Raw genomic sequence first — 16,443 nt, forward strand, 5'->3', positions numbered from 1 at the left:
ATGTTCTTAATGTCAGCTTTGCTGGCTGGCATGTTCTCCGTTTGCTGTGCAAGGCTGGTACTCCTGTTTACTGGGGTCATCTCGGTGTTGGCTGTTCTCTGATTGATTATGCCACTGTCAGAGTATGCTGATATGCTCTCCTCTGAACCGGATTCTGAGTCTCCCCTTGCATGTGCCATTTTGGCGGTCCGCGGCATCGGCGTGCCACGGAACAGGGCTCCGATATGTTTGGTGGAGGATGCTGTTTCACTTTTACGAAGCTTAGTTTTCTTTGGGTTCAGTTAGGTTTAGTTTTAGTAGATCTCCCTCGGGAGCTCTCCGCATGTACGTCCGATCAGGTCAGTGGCTAGCTCCGCCCCCCCTTATTTGATCTTTTAAACATTTTTTAATGCAGATTTTTGTATTTCTTTCCTCACACTTTCACTGGGATTGGTAATTCAATCACAAAAGGGCCCATATCCTTTCTTTTATATTTCTTATTGGCCAAAATATAGGACAAGAAAAAGAAATAACGAACGACTACAAACTTGGTGGCAGTGTATCTTTCGTGTTTCTAAATCTGTGTGATCAGGTTTGCATGGTGATCCTTGACACCAGGAAACCATTTTGAAGGTCTCGAAGGCTGCTTGCTCAGATCATATTTATTTATTACTGGCATTTATAAAGCGCCAACATATTCCGCAGCGCTGTACAATTGGGGGAAACCGTACAATATACACACACAGTGTGGAGAAAAAAAATGGAGAGATTCGGTGTTGTTTTTGCAGGGGTGTGGATTATAAGGCTTAAAGAACAGATGGATGGAGATGAAACCATAATACGAAGGTAAATATTATATGTATTATCCTTGTAAACTGACGGATCTACAAATAGGCTTCTTTATGATTCACACTCTATATTTCTACATTTGTTGGGGAATTTCACATACTGCAAAGGCACCATGTTTGTATTGTGCTTCTGCTCGCAAGGACAATAACATCCACCATGTAGATCTTTGCAAATTTTTTTATTTTTAGTTTACATAGTTACATAGCTGAAAAGAAACCTGCGTCCATCAAGTTCAGCGTCCTCACATATGATTTTGCTGTATATCCTGTTGATTTATTTATTTTTTTACAAGTTATGAGCCAAGTTTACAGCCATACCAATTTCATATTTGAAATTTTTAATTTTCGCCAATTGAGTTAGCTAACCCATGTCTGCTTTTGGGACAACAAAGCAACCTCCAACTGCTCAAGATCACCAAGGCATACCATTTGCCCAAAGAGACCGCTTAGTCTATTTAATATGGGACATTTGGAGTATTTTCATATGTCTGTTTTATTACGAATGTCTGCCAGATTTAGATTTTACGTTTCTTTATTTATTTTTACATATGTATTGAATTTTAATTGTAAGTTTCAGAGGCTTTCTGCCTTTTACTACTTCACAAATATATTCCTGTGGAGTATTACTGCAGTTGTTAGATGCAGTAGAATGCAAATCTGGAGTCTTTGAAGTTGTTGGGGAAATGTATAAGGTCAAATGACAGTCACGGTGATTTGAAGGGCTGTGTGAACACACACTTTGAGCTTTAAAGTCCGTGTGGAACAACTAGGTCGGGCCCCAGCTAGCGTGTGATCCCCTGGTCTCCCTGGGAGCCACAGAGATCTAGCCATACTGATACATTAACCCCTTAAGGACACAACTTCTGAAATAAAAGGGAATTGTGACGGAATATTTCCATCATGTGTCCTTAAGGGGTTAAAGGCATGTCGTTCCATGCCTTCCGTGGACATTAAAACTCTGAGCTGCTTAACTGAATGGAATATTGTGGGGTTCCTTGGAGGTTAAACTTGGCATAGAAGTCTCTGTCTCTATCTATTCATAACATGCGAATTGCTAAATTTTAAACCAATATAGCAGTTGGGGAAAATAGCTTGGAGTTGGAGAACAAACTTGGACATTTTGGTCTAAATTTTGTAATACAGATACATATATAATTCCTAAAGTTATAATTCGGTATGGAACATAAAAGTTGAGTGGGTGGGTTACTTAATTAGTTAGTTACTTAGTTAGTTACTTAGTTAATTATGCCCCGTTTCCACTGAGCGGTTCAGTTCGGTACGGTCTGGGACGCTATTTTAAGTGTTTCCATTATGAAAGTGGCCCATACAACCAAACCGCACCATTCCCTTTAAGATATAGGTCCATAGGAAATGTTGCGGTACGGTTAGGGCGGAGCTACTGACGTCACACTATACAATCCAATGATTGGCGGAAAGGAAAATGTCAATGCTCACAACAAATGACACGCTAGGCATTTGGTCTAAACACCGCATGCTCCCTGGTGGTCCGACTTGCAGTGGAAATGCTAACCTGAATAGGCTGGACCATTCTAACCCTTCCGAACAGTACCGACCCGGACTATACCGCTAGGTGGAAATGAGGCATAAGTTTGTCTATCTTTATTTTATTTTTTTCCTGATCATAAATCTAGTGTACGGTATAAATAAAACTTTAGAAAAATTTTTTGAGTCATACATGTGTTATTTTTGATTATATATATTTTTTCCAAACATTATCCATCACGTTTTTGTAATGTTTGCTTAAGGGATTTTTTTCGTTTTTATTCTGGTTTTTTTTTTTCTGTATTTGTTTCACAGCCTAATAATAGTCTGGTAGCGGTTACACAAAGTAAGAAATTAATGCAGTGTGTTAATAAGTAGAATCAGCAGCTGACAGCTCCATATGAATTGCTTTTGAACAGCTGTTTCACAAGTTCTTGACATTCCATGACAGCTGGTTGCAGCTCATTCATGAAACAACTATGTATTCAAAATTCAATTTCTGCCTAGCACACTACACTGGTTCTTGTCACGCACAGCACTTGGACAAAGGGGTTTGTCATCCTGTGCAGATGATGTACATGTATTCTTCTTTCCAATGATCACCAATATTATGAAATGTGCATTCATACTATTGAAATAATGATGTGCGGAACATAATGGATTCCAAATTTGCGCAGTCAGGAGGTGTTACGGTATTCTAAAATATCTACTTACTTTGAGGGTTGATCATGGATTATCATCAAGGCATGTGCAATTAAAAAATACACTTTTTATTTTATGCATTTAAAATGAATACATAATTTAAAAAGAAATCTCACATATTTACATTTATACACATATCTTTATCTCGAGAAGTAGACTGGCGCTCAATGTAATAAAGTATGTCCAGGTGTATATGACTAATTTATTGTGGGCATTAAAGATGTTACTTACCAGATTTGAACATATGTTTTCATTAAGTAGCTTATTCATATTTTGCCCACACTTAGCACATCTATTTAATATTCAGCAGGTTTCAAGCTGCGGTGTATTAGCACAAAAAAAATTTTGGTAGTAAAACTGTCCTCTGAATGTCTTTTACTTACTACTTGTTCGTTTTCCATTCAAGTCAATTAGAGAAAAACATATACATATTTTTCTTATTTCAAGTCTTCTCATTTAAAAATTAGCTGCTGAAAGAGAACCCACAAATGGTTTTTGTGGATGCACGCTTTTTATCCTCATGACTATGAAGATTCTATCCAAGAATCCCTAACTCAAGCCCATTTAATGTTTGTGGCTTGTGGATTCTCTGGCGGTAAACACTCCTGAAGATGGATTACTACCGGCTTGGTCGCCCTATCCAGTTGTGATCAGCTCCAGAGTGATTATAGCTTCTTGCACAGGTTACCGTGGTATCACCCAAACACTAGTCAAGACTTAGTAAAGGGTGAAATAGACTGGTTTTATTATGGCCAGATGGCCCACTTATATACACAGCAAGGGTACAGTCAACCAAGACATGCCCTTGAATCTCTTGTGTCAGCATGACTAAGTATAAAAATATAAAACATCAAAAACACATAGAAAACATATAAGAACCCCCACATGCCATACATCCCCAGAAAGGTCTTCCTGGAGCGCCCAGTGTGTCCAAAAAGCTCCCCATATCGGATATTGCTAGCCCGAAATAGGTGGAAGTCCAAAGTTCAGCGGGATGTGGCCAGCCCTCAATCCGGCACAGAGTTCCAGCAGGCTGAATATGATTTCCCTGTCATGCCCACTATACCTCAGTGGCTAGGGTAGGCTGTTAGCAAGACGCCGATTGGGAGTCCCGCCACAGATTCCTTATTCCAAAATGCAAGACTTTTCATTTTAATCTGTCTTGAATCTCACCTGCCACTTGCTTGCCCAGTCCCCCAATTTATTCAAATCCCTTTGTAGAGACTTTATATCATGGTAAGATGGTATTATCTTACCTAGTTTTGTGTTCTCTTCAAACACCGACCAATGACTTTCAATGCCCATTTCAAGATCATTTATACACCGATTAGAGAAGTGAACTTTTCCTTTTAAAACTATTCCCTACACTCTAACTTTAAGCCAGTGTTCTATCCAAGAATTAGATTTTTCATGTAAACCAACGGATTTCAATTTCAATATTAACCTTTTGTGTTGAACTGTATGAAATTACTTGGCAAAATCCAAGTAGATCATATCCACTGAAACAACCAATCTATATTTCTACTAATTTTCATGGGATAGGCATAAGGCTATCCTAACTATAAGATAATGCCAGGAAGTAAAGAAAGTATTAAAAAAAATTGGGCAGACTAGATGGGACGAATGGTTCTTACCTGCCGTCACATTCTATGTTTCTAAAAATGTCATTATGCCATCAAAATTTGCATTTTGTAAATTAAGCATTTTTGTACAGCCCATATAATTATATTTGTTTGTTTAGTTAATCTCAAATGATACAATATTTTGGTTACTATTTCTCAATGCTCCCTAAAAAATAGGTCAACATTATTAGTTATTACAAGATCCAGACAATAATCTAGTCTGAGCAGACGCTCGACTGGTCATTTTTAATACTTGGACACCTTTTGCATGCCTTAGCAACTTGCTATTACTATAAATCTTAACGATCTCCCTGCGTAAATATGTAGTTTCTATTTTTAGGCAGTAGTAGATGAGTTAGTATTGGCTCTTTTAGGTAGATGATAGGCTGCCTTGAAGCAGCAGTGCTTATTTCACACTGGCTATATCTAGTTTATGAGGGATTACCCTGAAGCAGTTATTTACTGATTATTTTTTTATTATTTTTTTAGCTATCTTTTCTATACTATTAACTAATCTATGTATCTTCAGGGTGTATCGTAAATGGGACTACTTGTTCGTTAACTTATGAGCGGACCAATTTAGGTCTGCATACTTGTCTATCATCTATATTATTATATAGGCTCTGAGTACTTGACCATAAGGGATATTCTACTAGGGACAATTTCATATTTAATTGTTGGTTTCCCAGCTGTTATAGTTTCTCACCACGTATATTCCAATTTCCTTTTCTTTCTATGGTTTCTTAATGATTAGTTAAGCTGATTAATAAGACAGTCACTGGTTAACACCATACAGAGCCTTCTTTACTCTACAATTTCTGCCTATGATCCATTACACTGCCTTATGATGAATCTGCTATTCTTTATCTACATTTATTGTTATATATTAGATACTATATCAGACTTTCCTAGCCTCCAGCAGCTCATAAGACTTAGCTGGGTGCTTTCAATTTGTATGCATTTTTGCCACATAGTACCAGGTTACGTTCACCTGCTTTCTAGTCTTTCCAAGCTGGGAAATCATTCTGACTATCTATATAGGATCCATCTGCTTGTCCAATTTTATTTCTTTTCTATTTTTTCACATTGTTTCTGGCACTGTTTTTTTTTTGTGTGTGTGTGTGTTTTTGTATCATCCTTATAGGGATTTAATAATGTTGTGAATTATAAATTTTTATTTATATATTCTTTATTTATAGAATTTTTTTTTCTTTTCTTTCTAAAGTCGTAACGTGGATTGGGTTACAGAAAGAAAAAAAGGGGTAGGAACAATTGTCAGGCTATAGAAGTACATCGACGTTGGTATACCATATTCTTACAATGGGCCTTATGGCCGAATACATCTGCATAGATACATCTACCTAACTATGTTCTGCTGTTTTTCATTCTGGTCTGTTTGGCGTGTTGTTTAAACCTAGGTTTATTAACATCCTTATCTCTTGTGGTCGTTTCAAGTTGGTAGTGTACCGCAGGGTGTTTGGCGTGAACTTATATGGTCGCCCAGCCGCCTGGCTGGTTGTAGTGGCCTCACTCACTCTAATTAACTAGGCTATCGCTATGGCGTATGCGCTTTGTATTATGCCTTCCCATCGTACTCTGACCTATGAAGTAGACGTCACTTTTCCTGTGTTCTAACTCCTTTCATGTGAGGATCCCTTTGGGTGTTGTCTTTCGCATATGGTGTGTCTACTCAAGAAATTGTGGGAAGGGGGTGTAGTTTGTGAGGAGGGGACCCTGTGAGTAGTTACCGGTGGGGTTTTTGTTGGGGTGGCCCTCTATGCCCTTCGTTGCTGTTGTTCTACCAACGATGTACAAAGTGGTGAGTCTAAGTTAGTAAGAAGAAGGAAAAGGAAAACCGTATTGGTTGTGGGGAATGGGGGGGGGGGGAGAGAGAGTCAGATGGAGGAGCGGAGGGGGACAAGCTAGGTCTTCCGTCATGGACCTGTTGTTCTTAGTCTGTTGAGGGGGGGAGGGGGTCCTGTCCAGTCACTCAGTCCCGTCCCATTCTAACCAGAGGTCCCATGTTTTTTCGAATTTCTTCAGGGATCCTCTTGTAATAGCAGTCAGTTTATCCATGAGGCGTATTTTGCTTGTCTTCTGTATTACCATAGCCATTGCTGGCATGTCGGGTTTAAGCCAGTTTTGTGCTATGGTGAATCTGGCTGCCAGTGTGAGTTTGTGTAGCAGTCGTTGGTCAGGTTTGATCCAGTTGTCCTTGGTCCTGGAGAGGGGGAATGTTCATGGGTCGATCTCTACATTTAATTGAAAAACCTTCGCTGCCAGTGTCCCCACCCGCCTCCAAAAGGTCCCCACCACTGGGCATTCCTACCACATGTGAATGAAGGTTCCTTTTACCCCGCATAGCCTCCAGCAGAGGTCGGTTGGGGTGTGGCCCATGCGGTGTAGTTGTAGTGGTGTCACATACCATCGGAACATCGTCTTATATGTTTGTTCCTGGAGGGTGGTATATATAGTAACCGCTGTGTTGGCCTCCCAGATCTCTTGCCAGTCTGTGCCCTCCAGTGTCTCCCCCAGATCCGCCTCCCATCTCCCTGTGTATGTTAGTGTGCCCCATTCGGTTGTTGTGGATGCTAAGTGTGAGTATAGAGGAGATCAAGCGTTGAGGCATATGCGGTCAAATCCCATCATGTGTTGTGTCACGATTGTTTGGATCTGTGGTTTGTTCACGTAATCCTTGAGCTGTATGTATCGGAAGAAATCCCCTGGTCTGAGGGTCCCCCTTTGTGCTAGCTCGTCAAACGTCACCACCCTTTCGCCTGTGTATATGTGACAGTGTGGCCCTTACCCTTGGGGGAAAGGTTCTATTTCTAAATAGGGGCATCATTGGGGAGGGGAGCTTAGTAAGCCCGTATCTTTGTGCATAATTATCCCATATCCGCAAGGAGTTAAGGATTGCTGGGCACTCCGTGTGTAGGATAGCTCTCTGAGTTTTGGGCAGCCAAATGTAAAACTGTGGGAGATCTGAGCCTGTTAGTGCCGCTTCTAGGTCTGCCGACTTTCTCTCCCCAGGGGGTGCGTGCCACTTTGCCACCTGCGCGAACTGTGCGGCCAAGTAGTAATAAAATAAGTTAGGCAGCGCCAGTCCTCCCGTGGGTTTTGATTGGTAGAGGGTGTTGCAGGAGACACGGTGCCGTTTATTATGCCATATAAAGCCGCCAATGGCTTTTTGCAGTGGGGCGAGGTCCATTTTGGAGATCTGGATCGGGAGGTGAGGGAGTAGGTTCATTTTTATCGAGTGTACCCTTCCGATCAATGAGATCGGTCTGTCAACCCAGTTGTCTAAGTCTTTCATCAGTGAATGAAACATGGGAATGTAGTTCTGTGTGTATAGTTGTTTCAGGTCTGCTGTCAAGTGTACGCCTAGATATTTAATGTGGGTGCGCAAGATCTGTATTCGGTGTGTTGTGGTGATCTCGTTTATGTCTGCGTCCGTCATATTTAGTGGAAGGGTGCAGGATTTGCTGAGGTTAACTTTATATCCCGATATTTAGCTATATTCCTCTAGGGTCTGTGCTAATGCCGGCATGGAGGTGTTGGGCTCTGTCAACATGAGGAGGATATCGTCCGCGTATGCGGAGACCTGGAAGTGTTCACCTCCCACCTTTACCCCGAGTATATTCGGGTGGGCTCTGATGTTTGTGAGTAGTGGTTCTAGTGCTAAGATTAATATCTACGGGGACAGGGGACATCCCTGCCTCGTTCCGTTTCTCATGTGGAAGGGGATGCTTGGGGCTCCAGTTACTCTGACCTGTGCTTTGGCGTCTGTGTAAAGTGCCCGGATGGCGGAGATATATGGGACTGGGAAGCCCATCCATTTCAGGAGTGCGAACAAGTAAGGCCTTCTATCCCTGTCAAATGCCTTTTTGGCATCTAGAGACCACATCAGGGGTGCCTCCCCCATCGCGTTTTGTCTCCATATCAAGTCTATGTTGCGTCTCGTGTTTTCAAAGAGCTGTCTGCATGGGACGGACCCCACCTGGTCTGCGTGGACCAGGGTTCGTAAGCGTGGGGTCAGCCGGGTTTCAAGGATTTTGGCCAGGACTTTCACGTCATGGTTAAGAATTGAGATGGGTCTGTAGTTTCCGGGTTCTAAGTTATCTCTTCCCGGTTTCGGGATTAAAACAATGGTTGCTAGGGACATCTCTCTGTCCGTCGGTCATGTCTGTCATGTCTGGCCGTCCCCCCATCAGGTCATTGAACCATTGTGTCATAAATGGGATCAGTTCTTCTCTGAACGTCTTAAAGTATGTACTGTCATATCTGTCTGGCCCCGGAGCTTTTCCCCCCTTGAGAGTCGATATAGCTGCGCCCACTTCCTCTTCTGTGATTTGTCTCCCTAGGTCTTCTATCGCTTCTCCCTCTAATTTCGGGAAGCCTCTCTGGTCTAGATATGTATGAGTGGCCTTTTCGTCCTCTAAGTCTCTGTCTCTGGTTTGTGGCGTATGGTTGTATACTGTCTTATAGAATTCTGTGAAAACTCTGGCTATGTCTGTCGGTGCAGTTTGTATCTGTCTGTTGTCATTTCAAATTTTGGTTATGTCTGGGGTCGAAGGGTGGCCGCAAGAAGGGAGTCCATTTTGTATTTGCATTTTCATAGTATGTTCGTCTGGTCTATGTCAGTGCCCTGGCCGTATCTTCTAGCAAGGTGTCTTTCACCGCTACGCGGAGTTCTGCTAGCTTTTGTGCGGTTTGTGGTGTGGGGTCTTGTTTGTGTTTCTGTTCTTCTGTGCATAGTGCGCAGAGCTGGTCACGTAGCTTCTGCATTTTAAGCTTCTTTTTACAAGTAAAAACCAAAACCAAAGAAAAGAAAAAGTTACCTGCGATCTCTTCTTAATTCCTACGTATATTTAGACAAATGGAGGTCATTTAGTTGCTCCAATGGCCATTGGAGGAAATGCCCGCCTGCCAATGTCAAGGCAGACCCCCCTAAGCGGGTCCTAACACTGACCCTTCAGCCTGCAGCCTTGAGTTTCTGGCAAAGATATCTCTAATGAGACAGAGAGGGGTATTTTTTATATACACCCCTATATACTTATTAACCCTTAATAGGGAACACATGGGATGGGCGGCAGCTTTGTAACCAGGCTGTGTGATACAGAGTAAATACAAATGCAAAAAGAGAAGTCCTGCGCTCACTCCCATCACTAATGGGCCGGCAGCAAGGACCACAGTACACATCAGCCCCAATATATAGTAAAAACCAAAGAAAACAAAAAGTTACCTGCGCTCTCTCCTTAATCCCTACGTATATTTAGTTGCTCCAATGGCCATTGGGGGGAATGTCCGCCTGCCAACGTCAAGGCAGACCCCCCCCTAAGCGGGGGGTCTGTGGCTAGTTTTATGAGGGTCCTGCGTATGACCGCCTTATGTGCTGCCCAGACCATGGCTGGGGGGTATCTGCTCCCCGGTTTAGGGTAAAGTATTCTCGGATCTCTGATTTCACTTCCTCAACGATTTCAGGATCCCTGAGTAGGGCCGTGTTCAATTTCCAGTTCCAGGGCGTAGCCCTACATAGATTATCTAAGGTGAGGGAGATGTCTGCATGGTCGGACCAAGTGATCGAGCCAATATTGGTTTTGGCGACCCTGGTGACCGTTGTGTCGTTAACGAGGAATAGGTCAATGCGCGAGTAGGTTTGGTGAGGTGCAGAATAGTTGGTATAATGTGTTGTGCCCTCCATTTGTCTGTGAGGCCGGTGTGTGTAATGAAGCGGTGAAGGAGTCTGTCCTGTGCTCCCCTATTTTGCGGGCGCACCTGACCTGGCTCCGCGCTCCTGTCCACCGCTGGGCAACAGGTGGAATTGAAGTCTCCCTCAGCTATAACCATACCATGGGGGAGGTTATTTATCAGGGAGGTCAGTGTATCCCAGAAAGTCTGGTTGGGTTAGTTTGGGGCATATACATTTATAAGGTGTGTCACATGTGAATATAGTGTTCCTGAAAGCACTATGTGTACCGTCCCTCTTGATCAGTTATGGTCTGTTTTACCAGGACCTGGCATCTATTGTGTACCAAGATGGCTACTTCGTTTCATTTCCTGAAGGATCTAGCCTCGTGCACTGTGTTAAAAGCTTGGTCTCTGAGGGCCACGTGTGTTACCTGTGGGAGATGTGTTTCCTGTATGAAGGCTATATCCACGTTTAGTCACTTGAGCTCATGCAGCAGGAGCCTTAATTTCCTGGGTGCATTGAGCCCTTTAACATTGTGATATAATCTGTTGAGTCATGTTGGTGTGTGGGGGAGTCTGTCGGTCTGGGAGAGGGATGGTGTATGTCTGGGTCCGGCTTTTGTGTCAGTCTCTTCCAAGAGCCTGTCGCCCGCCCCACCGGGAAAGGGAGGGGGTAGGTATAGGCAGTAGTGGGCGAGGTAAGGGAGGTAGGAAGGGGAAGGGGGTAGCCGTGAAGGAGAGGAGGGGGTGGTGTGGAAGGGTATGTAAAGCCTGGTCTTACTCCTCTATCTGGGGGGGGTCTGTGCTGCGGTCACCGTCCCTCGCAACGCATAACAGATGGCGTCTGAAGCTGGTTTGTTTGGTCTGAGTGACCACTTTTTGGCTAACTATGATAACATCTGAACTTTAACTAACATATGAAACTTGCGACCCTGTCGCGGATTGCCCATGCCGGCGGGTTCTCGGCCATGGCTCCTGTATTGTCAGAGTGTACGCTATCGTCTCCAAGCCCATTGCCTGGTATCCACCGTCCCGTCTTTTGCAGCCCTTTTGTTGTGGGACTGGGGAGGGTTCAGCTACTGCCACTGCCACCCACTCTTCTTCTCCCTGGGGGGTTGCGGTTATGCGTGTGTTTGTGTTTTTTATATATATATACAAGCCCCCCCTTTCGAAATATACATTTTTAAGGTTTTCTCATTCCAATGTTGGACTAGTTCTTCAACAAGGGTAATAGGATTGGTATTGGGCTTGTTTCTCACTAGTCTGTACTAATCTTCTTATTGATTTCTATGTTGGGTTATGCCCTAATCACCCCACAACTGTTACGGACTCGGTGTTAGATTCCCTTTCATCGTGTTTGTACATTTATCGTACAATCATCTAGTCTAGTTGGTGCTTCTGATAATTGGGACAGAATGTGTCATTTATCAAGTTCAAAAACCTGTTTCCCCAAATTGTACTTCAGTCCTTCTTGCTCAATCTAAAGCCATGACCACAGCTACAACCAACCCTCAAACTGTTAGAAATACATTGTTGTGTAACATATGATGCAAAAATTTCATCATATTAGTGAGACAGAATCCTTTTTGAAATGCATTACATTTGTGTTGTCAAACTGCAGATAATGTCTGTCCTTCAAACAATGTCATAAGTGTTTATGCGATTTTTTTTTTTTTTTTTTTTTTACATGTTCTTTTATATCATGTTATGCCTTGCCTATCTCAGGTTACCCGAAATCAATACATGTTTGTGTTTGCAGATAATTTGATTTGGGTATTGAGGATTTGTTATTTTCCTGACTTGTGCATATGCTTTCATTAAGCAGCTCATTCATATTTCTTCCTAAATCCAAGAACACTTAGCACATCTATTGAATATTCAGTATTGGATTCATATTGGAAGTTGCATCCAATATTTGTCCTCCAGATGGACCGATTTAAGATATGTATGTCGTACATTAGCCAATTTTTACCATAATCATTCTAACTTGTGTTTCAAGCCTGTATTGTGTATTAATAACAATCAGTGACAGCTTTCAACAGTTCAATATGGGTAAAATATACTATTTTTAATATATGGGGCCAGTAAATTCAGAGCTGTCTCGAGAGAGATTGAGCATTCAAGTGTTTAAATGCATCTTTCTTGGTTTTAAAAACCTTGCTTCGTCTTGTTCAATGATGTATTGAATTTAAAACAAAACAGCCTCAAAAGGCAAATCTAGTTCGTGCAGTACAGTATAACATATAAATTGAAATCATTGTCCATCCATTCATTTAATTATTTGCCTTACAGGTCAATGGCAGCATTGTTCAGAAAACGTTATGAAAATAGAGATTATGTCACCACGGAAACCACCATTATTTTTGACAAAAGAGGCAGCTTCAGTTTACCATGATATGAGTAAGTAGTAGGATTTTATTTTCAATATTATTCTTGCTATTTTTGTAATAACATACTAACAAGAATTTTATGAATTGTTTTGCATTAAATTAACACATTAACTCAGTGTTTATTTTTTTTCCCTTTCATTAGCTTTTTATTTATTTACTTTCTTAGAAATCCAGACATGTTCTTACTTTTCTTACTTTTCGATTGATTATAACAAAACGCAGGTGTGCACATTTATCATCAAGGGGTGCTCATATATTTTTTTTATTTATTAAATAGTCAATCAAACACTTTTTAATTAAAATACTAACTTTTTAGAGTTAATAAAAAAAAAGACATGCTTTAGTGAGATGACAAATATAGACATATAATGTTTGCAGTTATATTATTCTTTGGATTAATTGAGTAAAATATGTGAAATTTGTATTGGCAAGTATTTCATGTATTAATTTGTGTTTAGTGAATGTTGACCTTATTTTTTTGTGTGTCAACACACACCATATTAAACATTACAAAAATAACAGCCCCTCTTTTGTTTACTGCTCTTGTTTGTTCGGGATCTGGGTAACTTTTACTTGTGATTCTTCTTACCTTTCTTAAGGATGATCAGTGGTTATCTCAAGAATGTGAAACAGCCTGTGCGAACAAGGCAATTCGTCAGTAAGCGAATACACAGAGCATACATGGTAGATTTATATTTCCAAATAGCAGGTAGTGGCTACTGGTAGCGTATGGTACTTGCTGCGTCCAACCCGGATACAAGACACAAACCCAAACCTTTTACTGAATATTCTCACGCACAAGTGAGAGCCCATTGTTGGTTCAACTTTTAAGTGATTCATTCTGTGACAAAAGTACTGTTAATCTTAGGAGTCTGTATCTGTTTGGGTAAATACAATGTGTTTCCAAGTATTTTACATATTTATGATGTTTGTATGAAACTAAAATGATTGCTAGAATACAATGTACTCTCAAGGACAGTAAGGGATGAAAAATAATGTATTTTCTTTTTCCTTTTTGTTGGCTTTGACATTCACCAATTCCATCTGTATTCACGGTACATGTGCTATACTGCAACCTTCTTTAAAACTAGCAGGCTTATTGGCTGATCCGTGAAACTTGCAAAATGTTGAAATTTCTGACCCAAATAGCAAATTTTGACATTTTCCCATGTCCACTGTTTTGGAAAAAATATCCAACTCCCTGTGATTATATGACCATTTACAGTTTAGTGAATAATCCTGTAAGTGTAATTATAAATGTTTACACGTCAAGTAGACCTAGTATTCTTGTGTTCCTGGTGTGCCAATAGTCATGCCGAATAATGGCATCTACACTGTCCTATAAATCATTACAAAGTATCCTGTGGCGTTCTACTTTCTGAAATAAGAAAGATTTCAAGGTTCGAGAAGTGTTGTTTGCTCAATATTTTCTCTACACAATAATGTTGAGGTATTGGTTGGCCGTTTCCATGATCCATTCCCAACCAATAGTAATATTAAGTTTTGTTATTCCATCAGATGTGCGATCATCTCCTTTTCCTAGTCTCTCCCGTGTTAGAAAAAGCAGAAGGAGAACATGGCCACACCTCTAGTACCTGCAGTCTACTACAATGGCATTTTATACACTTGGTCATGTTTCCAGTCTCTTCAAAGGGCATTCACTTACACTTGTCTTGAGTTTGGTACAGTTTACACGCCCAAGCTAATAGTTGTGTAGGCGAAATGCTGATATTTAGTGAATTGTTCCCCTTTCTTCTCTAAAAAATACTGTATTGTTCAATGCATCACTTTGCCAATAGTTTTGAGTGTGTCTGATCACGTGTACATGTTTTCACTAAATGATTTTAATTGTCCATGTGTGAAACCCTTTAATTTGCTACAATGCAAGCACAGAGGGAGCTCTTTTAAAAGCACTTCCCAGTCTGATTATAAGGAGGATTTTTTAATTTTTATTTTATTGTAAGAACAGTGAGATCTGATCAAAGTCAGTTCAACAACATTTGGAAATTCTTTCACTTTAGTGTGTGGATGAGACAAAAGACCTGGGGGGAAAAAGTCCTATAGTATTGCCCACACCTTCAGTGCCTCACAGCCAGCAACAATGAGTGTGTTTGTTTTTTCATTATTTGTTTTAAAATAATTTACCAAGCATTACTTCCCTTTTTTAGGCATTGGCTCCCCAATTAAATTTGAAAGTGTAACAGACATTCTGCACAGGAAAATAGAAGAAACAGATGGAAGGTTTCTGATTGGACAACCAGAAAGTGTGCAACCTCCATGGGCTGCATTATTTGATGGTAATCATGACCTACATGTTGAGAAAAGCAAAATGCCTCCAGATTCAATAGACGAGTTCATGAATCCCATCGATGGTAAAGGTAAGAAGAGAAGAGCTCCTCCTCCCCCACCCAACAGAGCACCGTACAGTGCAGAGTCTCAACATTCAGACGTTGCTGAAAAAGAGAACTTCTGGCCACGTTCCAGCTTCTCTCGCAAGTCATTTGATTCAAAGTTATCTTCTCTAATGCACCCGTTCCAGAGACCAGCGACAGCGCCTCGTAAACCTATTTTAACAGAAAAGTGTGATGCTACGGACGACAAGAATGAAATTCAAACACAAGATGAACAACCTGTAAAACCAGTACCAACCCCAAGGCAAAAGTCCATCAAAGAGAGACTGGACCCTCGATCATGGCGTCTCTTACCAGAATGACCTAATTTTTTATCTTTTATACCATTTTTTTTTTTTACATATTTTTCTTTTTAAATTTCCAATTGGACAATGAACCTGGAAAAAAAAATATACACAGCCAAATTAACTGCCATTTGCTACAAAGTGTAAATGGAAGGAAAAAAATGTACTTTTGTAAATTGTTACATAAAATAATTGGCTTATTATTTTAATCCCAGTCTTATCCTCCTGTTATTTGTAATGTTCTCAGTCATTGTATAAGAATTCTCAAATACACTGGACAGAAAAAAAAAAAGACCTGGACTCTTAATCTTCAAAGCGTTTCTTTCCTGTCATTAGCCATTGGCTTGCAGTCTGCTCTGCCTTGTAATTACACTGAGAACATGAACATAAAATGTCAATTTAAGTAGAATCAGAGGAAGAATTCTTCTTGCCTGACGCTGCCCTTAACTGAAGCTTCTCAATCATTAGAATCAATAATGGGATACAATGTAGTTCACATTTTAACATTTTAAAATAATCTAATGGCAAAATATAAAAACAAAAATAGATGTTCTAGGTATAACTGCTGTTAATATTCGCAAAAGTTAATAACCTGATAATTACTGGAATAACTGAAATCTTGTAACTATTTCCTAACCACTTAACATTTTATACAGATTTTTTTTTTGTGTGTGTGTTTTTTATCTTTATTCCATAGAGAACTCTCCGATGAGCAATTTGAATTGTAGACTGCAATATGTAATTAATTCTACATAGCATTTCAAGTTGAAAATAAACTGAGATGTATTTTGTTTCGTGGAAGTAAGATTTTATTCATTTTGGGATTTGTTTTTCTTGTTCAATGTGGTAAGCACCTGCTCTTTGTTTAGAAATTTCACACTTCAGAGACATGGTATCATTTTCCTGAGTTACTAGTTTGGTAACTTCTGGGCAAGTGGAAACTCTTGGGGATTGTTACCAATAAAAGATTTGAGAGGTAACTGAAGAATCAGCAGAAAACATTGAAATATCCTATT

General features: G+C 40.5%; 1 protein-coding gene across 1 annotated transcript in view; it reads left to right on the forward strand.

Moving 5' to 3' along the window:
* Positions 1-16,044, forward strand: part of RTKN2 (rhotekin 2) — a 112,567-nt gene extending 96,523 nt beyond the window's left edge. The window contains exons 11-12 of the mRNA XM_063435118.1: positions 12,635-12,742; positions 14,901-16,044. Of these exons, the coding sequence (XP_063291188.1) occupies positions 12,635-12,742; positions 14,901-15,445 (653 nt within the window). The 3' untranslated portion in view covers positions 15,446-16,044. The remainder of the gene's footprint in view (positions 1-12,634; positions 12,743-14,900) is intronic.
* Positions 16,045-16,443: the final 399 nt, after the last annotated feature.

The sequence above is a fragment of the Pelobates fuscus genome, chromosome 10, assembly GCF_036172605.1.
Source record: "Pelobates fuscus isolate aPelFus1 chromosome 10, aPelFus1.pri, whole genome shotgun sequence".
NCBI classification, from domain to species: Eukaryota; Metazoa; Chordata; class Amphibia; order Anura; family Pelobatidae; genus Pelobates; species Pelobates fuscus.